Source organism: Aptenodytes forsteri, unplaced genomic scaffold (genome assembly GCF_000699145.1).
Source record: "Aptenodytes forsteri isolate BGI_AS27 unplaced genomic scaffold, ASM69914v1 Scaffold38, whole genome shotgun sequence".
In the NCBI taxonomy this organism is placed as follows: Eukaryota; Metazoa; Chordata; class Aves; order Sphenisciformes; family Spheniscidae; genus Aptenodytes; species Aptenodytes forsteri.
In genome coordinates, this window is record NW_008795704.1 from 339,304 (window position 1) to 356,099 (window position 16,796).

At 38.4% G+C, this 16,796-nt stretch overlaps 1 protein-coding gene across 6 annotated transcripts in view; it reads left to right on the forward strand.

Moving 5' to 3' along the window:
* Positions 1-16,796, forward strand: part of PHF20 (PHD finger protein 20) — a 77,688-nt gene that overhangs the window by 24,722 nt on the left and 36,170 nt on the right. For 5 of the 6 annotated variants that reach the window (XM_019473123.1, XM_019473124.1, XM_019473127.1 and 2 more), the window contains 3 exons: positions 929-1,105; positions 1,930-2,103; positions 11,962-12,240. In XM_019473123.1, coding sequence (XP_019328668.1) covers positions 929-1,105; positions 1,930-2,103; positions 11,962-12,240 — 630 coding nt within the window. The remainder of the gene's footprint in view (positions 1-928; positions 1,106-1,929; positions 2,104-11,961; positions 12,241-16,796) is intronic. The other variant, XM_019473126.1, reaches the window with a different exon arrangement.

Below are 16,796 nucleotides of genomic sequence, written 5' to 3' on the forward strand. Positions count from 1 at the left end.
TTCTTGAAGCTTAAGTGGAGGGGGGAAAAAAAAAAGTATTAACCTTGAACTGTGATACATGAAATGGCTGAAATGCAGCACCTGTTTTTCTTAAATTGGCCATTCATATGTAGCATAATCATGCTGAAATTCCCTCCTAAATCTTGGAAGCTGGGTTTGGATAAAGGAGCCACAAGCTGTGAGTCTTGATGCGGAAGTTCATAGGCATAGGGGGGAAGCAGTGATTATATTGCCTCCAATACATAGAAGGTTATAAAAGCCTTTTTCTAGTTGTAGAAACTCTTTAGTTACTAGATGGAGGATCTACCACATTGCTTAGCAAAGAAACTTTAATACTAGATAAATATTCATGTCACTGCAGTCTAAAGCTTCTACTTTATCTTGGTATACTGTAGTGATGTTGAAGAACTTGAGTGTGTTGATGAGGAAAGAAAATTATATTCTCTGTAGTAGTATCATGAACAAGGAGATGAAGATCTGAAGAAGGCTGTCTTTCCCTTAAGACCACAAGGTCTTAAAACTTCAGTGCGCATACATTACCCAGCTTAGGGTCAAAGTTGTTTGTGTGTCTGAATTGTCTCGTCTAACTTCTGGTATTACTTAGGTCTGTGGGATGGTTGCTGTTTAAAGCAATATTTTACCGGTAAGATACTGATCTGTAGTCTTACTTCAAATCTGTTACTAAAAGAAAAAGTTGAGACCTCTATAAGATAGGCTTTTGCTCTATTTTTACGCTTATTTATAACTGTTAATATGATTATAGCTTTTGCAGAGAGGTCTAATTACCAGGGCTGTTTAGCTTTTGCTATTAACCTCAGTCCTTAAGCACACTTTCAATTGTCACTGAGAGGGGAGGTCTTTAAAGTTTGCTTGTGAGCTATTTAGTAATCCTGTAACTGCATGGTACCATTAAATTTGTCTATTCCAGCTCAGGAAAAATTGAAGAGCTCTTCAGATAACCCTGAAAGAGACCAGATCAGGAGACGATCTTCAAGACTCTCATCTAGTATTAGCCATGAGATTTTAAATACAGATCATGTTACAGTGTCAACAGAAATTCAGCCTTTGAAAGATGCAGTATCTAACCAAAAGGAATCTGAGAAGGGTAAACAGCTTCCTGGTATACTCTGGATTCGTGGTGGCATGGCAGTCATCTAGTTGTTGTTGCAAGCACTATATTTTTCACTTGCATAACCTGCAGGCTCTCTATCTGCAATTAAAACCTGATTTCATCAGCAGTGCAGAGAAGACTCAAGGAAAGTTTATATCTCTCTCTGCTGCCCTGATTGCATTTTGCTTTTGACTCCCTCCCTGTCAGTAACCCTAGCATTTCCCTTGCATGGTGGGAGCTTTTCCAGTAGAGGGATAACTGGCCTTGCAAAAAGAGAGCTCCATAGGTTGTAAAATAACTTAAAGGAAATGTTGTGGGGTTTTTTGTTTTCCTTTTTTTTTTTTTAAGGGATGCAGGTTATGCTTGTGAAAATGAGGTAATTACAAAGTTTTAACACTTTTAGATTGAAGAAGTAACCCAAATGCTAAATTTACAGTTTAATCCTCCTGTTGAACACTAAAAACACTAAGCGGGATGCTTTTATTCTTAGACTGGGTGGAGATAATGCTCCCTTTTTCTGCCCTGTGCTTCACTGCCTTTCCCTTTCAGGGGAGGGTCTGATAATGGTTTGAGGAGGCCTGTCCCATTTTAGCCTGTAAAGAGTTAGCAGCCTGTGTGTTTCTAAGCAGCTCTAAATTTAGTGGGTTGCTACAAGTAGCTGTTTTGTAAAAACTTAACTTTGTCTTAATACAACAGCAAGCAGTCTGAACATGAATGGATGTTTGTCTCCACTGCAATGTGATGAACACACACATCAGTGTTCTGGAATATGCTTTTGTGTGCATTTTACTCAATGAAAACTTTTTCCTCCATTCTAGTCCAGTTAGAAATTCCTGTTGAATCTGACCAAAGTTTCAGTGAACAAGGATCTCCTGGAAACACATCACATAGCACAGCACTCAGTACAGATGCCAGTTTACAGGAAGAAAAAGTTGAAGACACTGAGTCTTCCCCTGTTACTGTCAGAACTCAAGAACCTTCTGCTGCTACAGGTTCAAATTTTGATTTCATATTTAATATTGATGCCTTTCTTAAGGCAACTGATGCCTGGTGTTTCGTGCTTGTATGAGTGTCACTGACAAAAATTGTGCGTTCTTGCAATGTTAACCATGGGGGAAAATGCATATTTTTATTCCTTATGGACTCAGTTTTGATCTTATGCTTTGGAGATTGACAGCAATCGTAATTTTTAAATGACTGGGTGTAATATCTTTTGCAGGTGAATGATGAAATTAACAAATGCTTGTTTTCAGGTTATAATTTAATGTTTGTAATTCTGGATTAAGTTGGACTAACATCTTAAAAGATCAGGTTCTATTTGTCATTTCTGTGCTGCAGGGGTGTGGTAGCATTGATGTTTGGAATCCTGATCATGCATTTCTATATCCTTATCTTTTGGCTTCTGTTATACTTAAGCCCTAGACTATTTAGAGGTTTTAGTGCAAATTTATGAAATACTTCAAACATTTCGGTGTCTGTCTTAATAATGTATATATTCTATTTTCTCTTAGCTGGGGAGTGTACTTACCTTGCTTTTTCAAATTAAAATTTCCTATACAGATAGTAGACTGTGCCAAAACATAGTGCTGTCCTGCGATTATTTCTCGTAACTTTAATACTCGGATCTGCAGCTAACTGGGGAAACTTGAACTACAAATTCCCTAGTTTATGCTCTATCAAAGAAGCTTAATTTTAAGTGGAACAGAGCACCTAAAGGGATTTACAGTTGCTCAGTATTGCTAGAGTAATCTGTATGTGCTAGCTTTCATCCTGTTTGTTGGTTATTCCAAATTTACCCTCCTGCTTGCACATGTCCTCTTTCACCCACTCTTGTGTAACTGTACAAATGAAATGTCCTCTCCCTTTGCCACTGATGTGCACCTTCAGTGCGGGAAGGAATTTACCTCTTTTCCTTACCTCAGATTTGATGTGTAAATGGTCTTTTACTATTTAAAAATTAGAGCTCTCTTGATCTTGCTCTCCTTCCTAACCAGGCTGATGATATATCCACCTGTATTCTAACTATGGTATATCCAGAGTCTTTTCAAGCTGATGTGTGTTGGGGCCATGCCTTTCTTTCCCTACATTCTGGCAGTGAGTTCAGAAGATACAGAGTGGCTGTGGATTCTTTTTGCTAGTCAGGCTGCTATGTCCTTTTCGGTCTGTAAAGTACTTTTGGGTTTAACTTTTTTTTTAACTGATGGGTTGTAGCTTGTTTTGACTCATGAAGGCAAAACGACTGTTTGGTTGTTGTACCTGAACAGAACGTTAATCTCTCTGATACAAGGAAATGCCATTACTCTCTGTAGTAGCTCTGAGTACATGAGCTATTGACGCATGCCTGCAAGTATTCAAAGCAAAGTAAGGATGTAAAAAGTGTTGCTCCTTCCAGTGGCTATGAATTTGTTCCTCCCTCTTTTGTAGCAGGTAGAACTAATTTAATGTACACTTTAAACTTTAAATACTTCCTCTGAGTAATTGCAGTGTAACATCACTGGTTTCCTTAAGTTCATGTGCTTACAATTGGTGAAGCTCCTCACAGGCGCTTGTCAGGTACTGCTCTAATAGTCTGCCGTCCGGATTAGCTAAACTGGTACTGTGTCTATTAGAAGTTTGCAGCGCCAGCAATGTTAGCAGCTAGTGCTGTGCTTTGTAGCTCTTTCCTTTGGAATTTAAAGTTACTCTCCTCCAGGGTGCCCTTGAAACCGAACAGGCATCCTTGAATGTGATTTTAAGATGAACAGCCATGTCCTGTTTGCAAATTTTCACCCTGGAGTAGCTTTTGCAGATGGCAGGAGGGGCTGTCTGCTGTAGCAGCAAAGGAGCGTTAATTTTTTTTTTCCTCCTTCATTGGATCTCTGGAAGATGTTCCTGGAGTTCTTAACAGAAAGACTGCAGACACGTGTGTCACTGAGAGTGGAAAGAAATGCTAAAAAGCAGTGATGCTTCTTGATCCTGTTGGAATCTTGTGCTTCAGGCAAGCAGAAAGAGTGGTGGCTGTTGTGACTCCAGTCTTAGGCACGTGAGAAGGTGTGCAGGTACAGGCATGGCTCCAAACAGGTACAGTGAACTGAATTGCTCTGAGGTGAAGCGTGCAGGACTTGCACCTTAGACAGCTCTTCTAAGAGATATAGCAGATCGTAGCAGTTTTGAAAATGGAAAGAATTTTTAGTATGTCTGAAAAGGCTCACTTTTCAGCCTCTGACAAACTATTTAATAGAAGAGAAGGTATGGCAAAGCTTTCCACTACAGTGGATACAGTCACCTTTTGGACATGCTTTATGTAGGAAAACAATATGATAAAATGCTTTTTAATTTCAGTGATCTTGCATGACAAACTTACTGCATTTCTTAAAGTGTGTTTTTTAACTGGCAACCATTTAGCCTTTTATTTTGTAAATTCCTGCAAATTTTCAGTTTGAAGTGCAGCATTTTTAAGATGACGCTTATCTTTTGTATAATCTTTTGGAGGTACTCATTGAACTGCAGATTGATAAACCACAACTTTGTTTGATAAGGTCTGAGAATTCGGAGAATGGTAAATCTTGGCTTTTTGAAAGAGCATACCATGTTAACAGTATGGAAAAACTGTGTTAATGGTTACAGATGTTCTTCCAAACAGTTAATGCAGTATTAAGAAGGCATCTGCTGCCATTGCCTTTGTAAAATATTCCAGAAATAGTCACAGAATATTCTAAAAAATAAGATTTTACTTGGTACTGTAAAAGTGTAATCACAAAGCTTTGGGGTTAATGGTCAAATACTGTTTTAAAAAATGCCTCCTGCAAGGGCATCTGTTTTCCAACTTAAGTACTCATTTAGGATGCAAAGCTTTTCAGGGTGTTTCACAATGTCTTAGTTTCAAGTAACTATGAAATCAAAGGTGTGTTAAAAATTTTTACTGGGGTACGTGAACTGGGGTGTTGTCATAGCTGTATGGTCATCTTCAGAGAAGGCTTCTTTCTTTTAAAAAAGGGAAGTTTGGGGATCTGAGTTCCGGGCTATAATGTAGTGAGAGCTAGTATGTACTCAGCAGTATGTGTTAGGGGTTACAGCAAACAAATCACTTCTAGTGACTATGAAAGAACAACTAGACAATACAGACTTGGTTGTGTAAAAATGTTACTTCTCTGTGTATTCGTTGCTGGTGTGCAACTGAACCATTGGGAGTTCAAAAAACTGTGATCCCTTTGGATATCTTTTGCTGTTATTAGCACTTCCCTCCGACTTCCTAATGTATATATTGCTGAGCATTTGTAATTTGGGCTTAAACTGGGGAGAATTCCAGCTGAATGTATAATACCTACGTGTGTGTTGTCAGTCACACTGATGTGATGTGCGGGATGTGGACTTCTCCGGAGCTTGCTTAATTGGATACAAGGCGTAAAGCTGTGGGAACATGACTTGGTTCACTTACCTACCCAAAGCCTCTGGTATAGCTTGTGCACTCTTGACACTGGCACTTCTGTCAGTACTTGAGTGATCTGGATTAAAGTTAATTCAGGAATATGCACTCATATTGAATTCTGACTTGAAGTTCAGCACTGTGGTGGTGTCTGAAAATCCACACTTCCGAACGTGGAGTTTGTTTCATTTAATTAAAGCCATCTCATTTAACATTAGAAATGCCAGGCATCCACCTGGCAAGCAGGTGTTTTTATTGGAGAAGACTCTTAAGGATGGGAAATAAGAACTGTACAGGGTCTTTTTGAATTAATACTGTCACCTGAAATCCAAGTACAAAAATTACATGTTTTCATACTTAACCAACATGAAAAATGTTATTAACGAGTGGTTCGTTGATATAAGAGTTTTAAAATCCATAGATCCTATTATGGATAAATCTTCTGTAGTTAAAAGTGGGTTTATGTTTTCCTGTATGTGCTTCTGTCTTACTCGTGAGATCGTGTCTGTATGTACACTCCAGTGCCGATAAGCTGCCTGAAGGGGGAACAGTAAGGCTTGAGCTTTCACCTGGTAGTAGCATGTGTGCACAGCAGCATGACAGAGGCCCGTTGGTGTGGGATCTAAAAACATCTCAGAAAATCGCCAGTGGCTTCCTGCTCTTGGGGGCGGCTTGTGAAAGAGTCTGAGCATGCTGTCCTAAAAATAACTGGTGTTGGAGGCTGAAAGCTGAGTTAACTTATTTCGTGGGTAATTATCAAGGGAACATTTGGACATGTCTCCAAATACTAATAACTGTATGTCAAGCAGTTGTATTCTCAGACTGCCAAATGTATTAAAGAGATTTGGGGTTTGGAAAGGGGAGAGAAGTATATTGTCAGAGTAGGTGGTGCGGGTGGAAAAAAGGGGTATTTCTTTGTACGAGATTCCCACAAAATAAAGCATGGAAGTTAAGGTCAAAGATAACTGCTCGTACTTGGAATAAGTGCAACATTGTAACCAAGTAATAACTGTCTTTATTTGTCTGTAGGCTTTAAGTCCAGTCATTTGATGGGAATTCATTCTCTTCCTGTAGGAAAATGCTACAAAACATAATAAAATTAATAACCTTGACTTTCTTCAGTGTGTTGTGTTTAGTGTTGTTTTGGCATGGGTGAGTGATGCACCCTGGTAGTACTGGTTGTAACCTGCATGATGTATAGGAAGAACATGATTTTTATAGCATTTGAATATCAGGATTTTTTAAGGACAAAAGCTCTTTTTAAAGAGTGTTTTCCCAGTCACTGGTTGGTAGATTATTCAGATTTATAGTAGTTGCAGACATTTGTAACAGCAAATACAATTTGGACTGTTTATATGCTTGTTATGTTTTGAAATGTGTATGTCTGTAATGTGTTCTGAAAGGGCAATATAGCATTGCTGGTCAAAACTTAAGTTCCTTTCTTAAAATTTTCAGCAAAATTCTGATTAATTACACGTACTAGAGGATGAAAATCCTATTCTGCTGGTTTTTTTGGCTCCTCTAATGTTTAGGGACCAGAATTGGTGATTAGGATTTAGGTAAATCAAGTTGTCTTTCAAAAAAACAGGTGACAGTCTGTTGGCAATTTCTTGCAGCCAGTTTAAAGCTCTTTCATATATGTGAAAACAGGCTTAGAAGCACTCTACAGCTGTTCGTGTGACTTTACTCTTACAAACTAAATTAACTTTAGAGGTGAGCTGCCTTTGCTTTGCACAGATCTGCTATCATGTTTGTAGTTGTATTTCCCAGAACTCTTAAGATTACTTTTTTATTTGCATAGGCATACATCAGGGATTCCATTTGCCTTATACTTAACCACATGTTTTTCTAATTTTGTCACTTTTAGCTTTGGGTTTCAGTTAAGGAGAAGCATAATGTCTTTGCATTTCTCACAGTTTGAGAGCGCAGCTGTGTATCCTGCAGCTTACCTAGGTAGGCTTTGATTCCTTCAAGGTAGTGTAAAAGTTGTCATTTTAAGCCTAACAACATAGTACATAAAGAAGTCCATCCTGCCTTGCCTGCTTAAGAAAGTTCCTTACAGCTAGACACCATGATCTGGACACAGTGTTTCAGTTACACCTCAAAGTGCAGATAAAGCCTTTATGTCCACCCAGCTGCTAGCCCCCTCTAAAGGTATGTTGAGGTTTGCACAGTAGTGCACTGCACACCTATAAGCTTTTTGTGCAGTATAGACCTCCCTGTTTTTATTGTTACAAATTTAGTGCCAGCACAGGGAGAAAATGGTGAGTGGAGGATCAGATGAAATACTGTCTTGAGTAGTTCTTGCAGTGTCAAGTAATGTTTCAGGCTCAAAAATCACAACTCTGTGAACATGTAATGATCTGTGATTACTGATGCTGTTGTCTATTTATTACACCAAGCATCTACTTTATCTAGTTGAGTGGATTCTGGACACACTGGAAATGCTTGGATGCTGTCCTTACCTAAAGTAATTTGAGAAGAGCAATTGGGCAAGGTGTTCTTTGTTTCACATCTGAGATCTTGAAAGACCGAGGTTTTTGAAAATAAAGGAAGAAACATAGTTTGGGTGCTAAAATGATGAACAGGAACACTTTTGGTGAGCTCAAGAAAAACAACACAAGATTTCAGAAGAAATAAGACCAAAGAAATAGGTAATTAATGAGGAAGCTAGCCCAATGGTGGGAAGTGATCCAAAGCACAGTGTAAGAAGTGTCAGCTGGGCTAAGTAGAAGGCTGTATTTAAAATGTAGAGTGTTATGAGAATAGATGTATTCCCAAGCAAGCACTGGCTCCAAAATGGTTCTTCAAATTTTGAGACTGACTGTGCGGAACCGGTAACACTAGACCCCTACAGGTCAACTTTACATTTGTGTGAATAGATGGAAATGGGAGAAATGAGGTCTTGTCATCGCTATCCAGAATCACCTGTGCAGTTACCCCTGGGATACATAAAATTTATGTCTGCAGTTCGAGAAGGGTAATGGTAACAAACAAAATAATCTTGAAAATAATAAAGGTGGAAGCACCGGAGAGCATATGTTCTAGAAAGACTCGATGTGTTTAGTTTAACAGCAGGTAAAGGAATAATTTGGTCTTCACTTAATATTTCTGTGGAGACCAGGAAATAGAGACTAGAAGTCTCATCAGTTTAACAGGCAATTGTTTGTGAAGATCTAATGGCTAGAAACTGCAGCAAGGCCAACTTTATTTGGGGGAAAATGTTAAGTGTTACGTGCACTGTTGGCTTTCTGGCATAGCTTACCAATGCGTTGCAGAAGATGCCTCAGGATGGCAGACCTTCAGTCAAGATACTGTGCTGCTACCAAACATTCCTGTTTCAGCAGGAGTCAATTCAAACAAAGAATTGGGGGGGAGCCTCTTGTGGACTCAGAAACTTCACATGGTGACATTTTACTGTAAACTTACTGCTAAACGTGGTCTTAGCTTGAACCTTGGATAATACAGCACAGTAAGAAGTGAGAGGGGTTGCTGACTTGAATGCTGAAGGGATGTTTTTTCTCTGTAGTGAAAGTTAAAGGAGACACTGTTGTTTGACCTTGAGTCTCTGTGCTTAATATTGTAATGGCTAATTGAATGCCAGGTGAGGAGTTTTAATTTTGATTATAAACATGGAAGAAATAGCAGGTGGTAGGTCTATCATTAACTTTCTTCTGTACTCAAGAGAAAACACCCACCAAGCTCCTCTGAAAAGGCAAGTGCCTGAAAATCTGAAGCTAATACAGCAAAACTTTCTCTCCATAGAAACCAGTTTTAGTACCATGTGTTGTGAGCAAAAATTGTATATATGTGTGTAAGGATGGAAGTTCCCCCTTTTAGATGCTGGTGTAATGAGTCAGCTTCAGAGCGTTTGGCTGGGAGCACAGGCTCTTCAGAGGCTCTCCTGGGTGGCAGAGTTGGGCATCAGCTTCCTGCTGCGCCCTGGCAGCAGGGAGTTCTATTGTGTTACTTGTAAGGAAGGAAAATGCCCCCAAATGTGGTGGTGATGGTAATAATTTAAACTTTGTTTCAAACTGTGTGGGATTGTCTGTGGGTTTTACTCTGAATCGATTCCTTTTGCATGTTGCAGTAAGTTTTTTGTCTTCTTTCATTGCCCTTACCCCGTGTCTTTATTACTTATGTTTCTAAACTTCAGCTAATGTGATCCTGTGTTCCTCTTCTAACTTGTAGCTGATCAGTTAGAAGCCATTCCCTGTATCTTCTCAAGAATTTGTCCATCTCAGTGGAGGGGAAGTGCTCTGAACTTGGATACAGGGCCTCATCATGACAGTTGTGTGATGGTATAATAGTTTCCCTTATCATATTTGTAATATTTTTTTGGCTAAATCTTTGGACCCCATTACCCTCTTCTGCTGCAGTTAATTAACATGAAGATGGGAGAACTTATTAAATAGAAACAAGTTCTCTTTCATTGTCCTGAATGCTGTTTTTTAGCTTTATAGACAAGAGAACTTTTCTGCACTTGCTTTCACTAAACCCACAGGCCATTTCATTGACCGTTCCTGAAATATTTTTAATTCTTTATGAATGCAGCTTTTGATGGTGCATATATGGTGGGTATATTTCGATTTTGGTATTGGCAAACTTTGTCATTCTGCAAGTGTGATCCAATTGTCTGGCTTTGTTAGTCTTATTACCATAATTGCTTGAAGCAGCATCCCTGTCAGGATGTTGTTTTGGCATAGCCACATTAAGGTCTGTCTTTTTTTCCTTGTCATTATCTTTGTGAAACAGTCAAAAGCAATGTCTTCATTTTTACTATTTTCTTCTCAAAATTAACTGAATATTCTTTCTTTTAATCAGTCTGATGTGCATATGACTACTTAAACCTTCCCTGTACATCAGCCTCCATAGTATCATTACTTGTTTTTTCTCTATGAATGACTTCAGGTTTTGTTTCTTTGTCATAACATCATACTTAAAAACTGAGTATGCTTCAGATACAGCTATCTAGGATGCTTTTCTTCACTATGACATAACCTTTAAGTATGCAGCTCAGTAACACTCAGCATTTTTGTTGCTACATGCTAAAAATTTCTGAACAAGCTGTCCTGTGTTCTTACACCAAGATTGTGTTGACGCTACCTTTGACACTCCCATTCTATGCGTTCCTGCATATGTGTACTTGTGGAAAGTCTTACTCTTTCTGTACTTATTCTTGTTTGTAATATTTCTGGGTCCTTTTGTGTTCCTTGTTTTCAACTACTTCTAATATAATGCCTTAGTTTTCATTCATGTGCTGCATACCTTCAGTTTTGCATCATTGTTGCTAGGTCTGGGTCTTAGCTTTAAACACTTCTTTCTTAATCCTCCAAGTTTGAAAATACTTGTAAATATGGAAATTATATTTTAGTACTGGCAAAACAAATGGAAAAATTGTATTGTAAAAACGACAGCTCCTTTCCATTGTCCTCTAGTTGGTGAGGGATTTTTTGATGCTGTGTGCGTATTAGTGATGGATCTCTATATCTGTGTGTTCCCAAATTTCTACCTGTCCTCTGTTGTATTGGGTACAGATAGATACTGGTGACAGTAATCTGATTTACTCTTAGTTCAAAAAGTTTCTTTTGTGTATTTCTTAGCAAAAACATGAATTAAAAGTTTCTGAAATGCTGGAAGAAGAAATAGGCATTTACCAGGTCAAGTTTAGGTATAGCCCTGGGTTGCACAGCAGTGCTCTGTAAAACAGATGCCTTAAAACGTTCTTACATTTGAGTCTGAAGACTTCCCTTGCTTTTTTTGAGAAACTAATTAATTGTAGCTCATAGGGGACATTTTTTAACAGATAAAAGCAATTTTCCTTTTGTGTAGTTTCATTTTTCTCATTGCTACTTGAAAATTGAAATAAACTTCAATTTTACTTGAAAAATATAGTTCTGACATACTGCTTCCATTGTTCTTGAAAGTAACCAGACTTTTGGTGGTAGGACAAGGCATCCAGAAAGCAGGTAGCAAAATAGTTATAAGCAAAGAAGCAGAACTGTTTTCCTTGGAAAGTGCTTTCACCAAAGGTGTAAACAGTTATAAACAATTAAATAAATACTTGATAGAACATAATCTTCAGTGTTCTGACTAAAATACACAATCTCTGTGTAATTCAGTCTCGTATCTATAGTAGCACTATATACAGTGATATTAGCTGTTGGGCAAGGAACTCATAGAAGCAAAATGTCGTTTTTCTGACAGTAACTCATTCATAGGAACCCTGGTGTCAATTTTTAAGCACACAGTAGGGCAGAGTTTTCCCTTAAAAGCTATTGATCTTAAAGGCAGATACAGCATTAAAATTTTATTTTTAGCATTTCACAGCTGACATGTTTGAATGCATGCCCATTTCTTAACTTTTTTTGTTGTTTTAAGTTTAGGAAACTGTTTGATAAATATAGCAAATGCATGGGGGAATTTATCTGTTTTGTTCTTACAGTAACAAAACCTTGTAGGAGAGCAGATTTTCTTGCATCAAAAAAAGCTGCAACTGTTGATCAAGATCACAAGTTTAGATGCAAGTTCTTGGACTGTTCAAAATCCTTCCGCAAAGCCAAGTTATTGCATTATCACATGAAATACTTGCATGGAGTGGAGAAGGCTGCAGAATCACAGCAGAACCCTGTAAAAAGAAATATTCAAACCAGAGCTTCTTTGGCTTCTGAAAAAGCTAATCAAGAAAGGTCAAAAAGAGGACGGACCACAGCTGGTTCATTGTGTAAGTATGTTGCTGATTTTTTTTTTTTTTAAAACAGCAGCAGGCAGGAAAGAGCAGAAATCGATTTTCTTTTGGGCTTAAGGAGTTGCTTTAGGGCTCCATCTTAGCATGTTTCTTTGTGGAGAAGAAGCAGAATATGTGTAAGCATGTTTTAGAGAAGATAAAACTGAAGAAATTCCCTCATCTAGAAATATAGATCATGTTCTGTAATGAACTGACTACGCAGCTTCTTTTATTCCTTTGTAACAATTCACTTGAGTATTAAACCTCTGTTCTTTTTTCAAAAATACAATTCCCTGAGTCTCTGATCTCTTCCCCCCCCCCCCCCCCCCCCCCCCCCCCCCCGGCTTGACGAATATCTAAATAGTATTGTTCGAAGACTTTTGTCCTTTTCTGTATTAAAGAAACAGTCTGGGTAACTCCAGTTCCCTCCTGTTTCTTACTTGGTCTTTACATTTCATGGTCTGACTTCAAGAGTATACTTAGCCAGAAATCCAGTACCAGTTTCTGTAGTATTTACAGTTCTCATTGCTGGACCTGTGGGGGGAAAAAAAGTCCTAGTATTTAACAAATGCAATGGCTACAGCTGTACTTGAAAAATATCCTCACATAACTGATGGGTAGTGGAAAGGGATAAAAACCTAATGGTTGGGGGGATCAATTCTTAAGTTACAACTGCTTTGCAGTCTTCAGAATCACATTAACTTCTGCTTCACTGTCTTATTCTCTGAAGTGCTTTCTTCCTAGCGTCTTGCATAACATCAGAGTGACAGTCTAGGTCTAGCTGTGAACTGCAGTGTTGTTGTTGATAACCTGTCCAAACTTTGTGCTTGTGGACTGACTTCTCCTTGTACTGCAGGTCCATAAAAATTGTCATCTCTCTTGTATTCTGATTGAGTCTGTTTTATAAAATCCAGCTGTCTTTGCTGAATTCCCTGGCGTTTTTTGTCTTTGCATTTGATCTTTCATTAATATTCTGTTTAATTAAGAATTTCGAAGTCTTACAAGTTGTTCACTGAGCTACAGCTCACTAAGCAGAATATATCTAGCCTTACTTTGCTTCATGTCTGCTTTTCCTAATGTGGCCAGCAAACATTTTTTTCATTTGAGGTGCTACTGCCTGTTCCTAACAAGATAAGTGTAACTTAACATACTGCTACTACATGTAAACTTCTATACTCCAAATACTTCTGCAACTTTAAATAATGCAAAGGCATAACATATGGTTAAGTAGAGGAAGATTTTTTTTCTTTAAATGCACTAGGATGTGCCCGCTTGTGTGTATTATGCTTTGCGTGCAGCTTAAATGAAACTGAAGTGCTGCCTTGAGAAACAAAACTGAGACGAGCGCTTTACGAAGAGTAGCTGCTAACAACTGCACAGTGATCAAAATAGGCTTCTTGTGTGTCATGTGCTTTTTCCATAAACAGACTTCTATTCTGCTTTTTGTAACTGCATAATTATTTTGGTTTGAGAAGTTGTTTTCCTGTGATTGGCTTGAATGAACTGACTAGTGACTCAACATCTTGACCCTTTCATTTATCCTTTCCCCCAAGTGCACACTGTTGGTTTGATGTCATCATCTTGGCTGGCTGCGCTGGCAGGTTATTCTTTATGGTGTTGAGTTGTAACTGTATTTGCTTATTTTAAGCCCCCACTCCTTTCATTCCCCATTTGTGGATGGATACTTTTAACCTGGATTGTTTCAATGATGTGCTTCATAGCATATCCCTGCAAATAGCCCCTGCGTTGTGCTGACAGCTGTTGAACAGCTCATCAAGGTGGAAGGCGGACAGTAAAGTTTTCAAGTCACCTTCACTGTCAAAGCCTGCTACTGTGGAGCTACAGTAAAGTTTTTTTCTTGATGAAGAAAAGTGGTGTCATTATTTATCAGTTATATGTCTGATATTGAGTGCCACTTGGTTTTTAACTCAGTGTGTTCGTAATTCTTCTACTTTTTGTTGTGGGGGTACCACACATTCCAAAGTAGAGTTAATGGGGTTTATGAGCTTATACTGTTGCATTTTGTGTTCTGTTCTCCTGTCTTTTCGCAAGCATCTCTTCTGTTCTTAATGGCATGTATAGGAAGACAGCCTGCTAAGTAAGAGTTTCTCCATGTCTACTGAACACTTTTATGTCACCTTTTTAAAATGCTTTTCAGGATGTACTGCTTGGTGAGAGTGAAGGCTTTTGAATACATAATTAAGTATGGTACATGGTGGGTTTACTTTTCATCTCTACAATCCTTTTGTGAGCAAAAATTCTTCTGTTCAAAGTGAATATATTTAAATTATTTAACCTTTTGGTACAAATGTCCTTTCTTTTCCTTAATACTTCACTATATTAGATAGGTTTTAGTGCTTAAGAAAAGGTGGCCATTTCTAACAGATAAGACTTTAGAAATCATGAGTCTTGTTAGTCCATAGGCTTGGAGATACTCTTGCTTTAGAAGCTTTATCACACTTAAGTCCTTATCCAAAGTAAGTTTTATTTTGGAGTTCCGGGACTCCTTACTGTTTCTGCTACACATTAAATTAAAAATAAATAAATGGTGGGGTGTACTGTTGGCTAGATTTAAAGTGAAAATACTTACTGCTCCTGAAGTTCTAGGAAATTATGCAATATTCAGAACAGTAGGAAAGCCTTTTCCTTGTAGTGCTTAAAAGTTAGAATTTTGACACATAAAAGATGGATGTAAGTGGTCTTCAATGACCACGTTGTTGGGACACAGGAAGGAACAATTTAAGTATAATTACTTTGCACTGAAGTGGAGACTCTGAAATTTCAGCCTCTGAAATGTAAATTGTGCCACTTGGCATTGGCTTCAAAACTTGAGTGAGCTGAAAAGGTTAATGTGGAACTGATCTGTCCTGTCTCTCCCTTTCCTTAAGAAGGATCTTACCTTTGCAGTGGCAAATTTGACAGATATCTCTCTCAATTCTGTAGTGGCTCTTCATTGAACAGAGGGGAAGGAACTACCATTGCCTAGCTTGTATTTTAGATATGTCTTACTGCTCTGAACAGAATGACACAGACTTAAATGGCTACTGGATGCATTCAGGCAATACGTCTTCTGTTTAATTTATCAGGAAATGCTACGAGATCATTATGATGAAACAGCTCTTCCCCCAGCCCCATGTTATAATACTTATCTCCATGAGTATTGCTGCTGTTTGGTCTTTACTGAAAGAATTGTCCTCACAGAGAATAAGGCAGTTGGTTTTTGTGTCCCCCTGGAATGTAGGAGATGCAGGCATTTCTGCCCTCAGCTCTGCAGGTGCATTATAGAGCCACCTGCAGCCATTGTTAAAGAGGAGAATCAAGACCTGCAGAAATGTATGTGGATACATAAGCTTAAAACAAGCTTTTTGAGCATAGGCTGCAGATGACTTCTCAAAGTCTGTCTTGCAGGAAAGAGTTGCTTAAGTTTTTGACAGTTCAAATTGAGATGTTTATCAAATTTATCACTTGGAAATTGAATGTGGTGTAGTATCTGTTAAAATTTTTGGCAGCTAGTTACTTGTTGATTGCTGTAATAAAAAAAGGAGTAGAACCACATTCCACATTCATATGCATTAACCTTGAGATAGGCTTTTTTTTGTTGTCCCTTCTCTTTCTCTGCATAATCACTTAGTTTGCTGTTGAAGTATGTCATCCCCTACTGTGACTTGTGCCCTGCAAACACTTACTGTAAACAACTTCCTCTGAAGGTGCCAGTTTCCTCCTTCAGATATGCCTGTCTGTCCATGTTATTTTATGTGAAGTGCCTGCAAAAGGTTATTTTTAATAAAGTTTGTTTCCTGACCTAGACCACTCCAAGGGCATGAGGCATGGAATAGCTTAAGTTAATTCTTTGTACTTGCAGCTCATAATTTGAACATCTGAAGTGTGTCTCTTTCTTGAGTATGAGTCTTTCTGAATCGGTGGCTTCCATTTTTTAGTAAAATCTTTTCATTTGGAGGTTCAAGAAAATTTAGTTCATGCCCTTGTGTTTAACAATTTTTCTGAAATGTGAAAGTCAACGTGTGCCAGACTTCAATACTTGCACAGCTGATGCACCTCACCTCAGACCTTGGAGAGTCTCTATACTTGATGAGTACTGAAGATTTGTCAGAAAATTCTAACCTCATTAGATGTGAACGAGTAGGGGATTTGATACGCGTGTGCAAGGAAATGCCATCAAAACCTTCACTAAGGTGGCTGGTGTACTCTTAATGCTCTTAATAACCACTTAGTAGTGCTGACAGACTTGATACCGCCCTCAGCACAACTGTTGTACTGGCAGGGACTTCATCGGTTGATACCCTTATGCTCCTAGGACATAGTTCAGTTCCCCTGAGGAGTCTTGCTCTAATGGAAGTTAAACCTGGTTTTGAGACTTTAAAAATGCCGTGCAGTATTAGGCTGCAATTTTGGTATCATAGAATCATTAAGGTTGGAAAAGACCTCTAAGATCGAGTCCAACCATCAACCCAACACCACCGTGCCCATTAAACCATGTCCCTAATCGCCTCATCTACACGTCTTTTAAATACTTCCAGGGATGGTGACTCAAC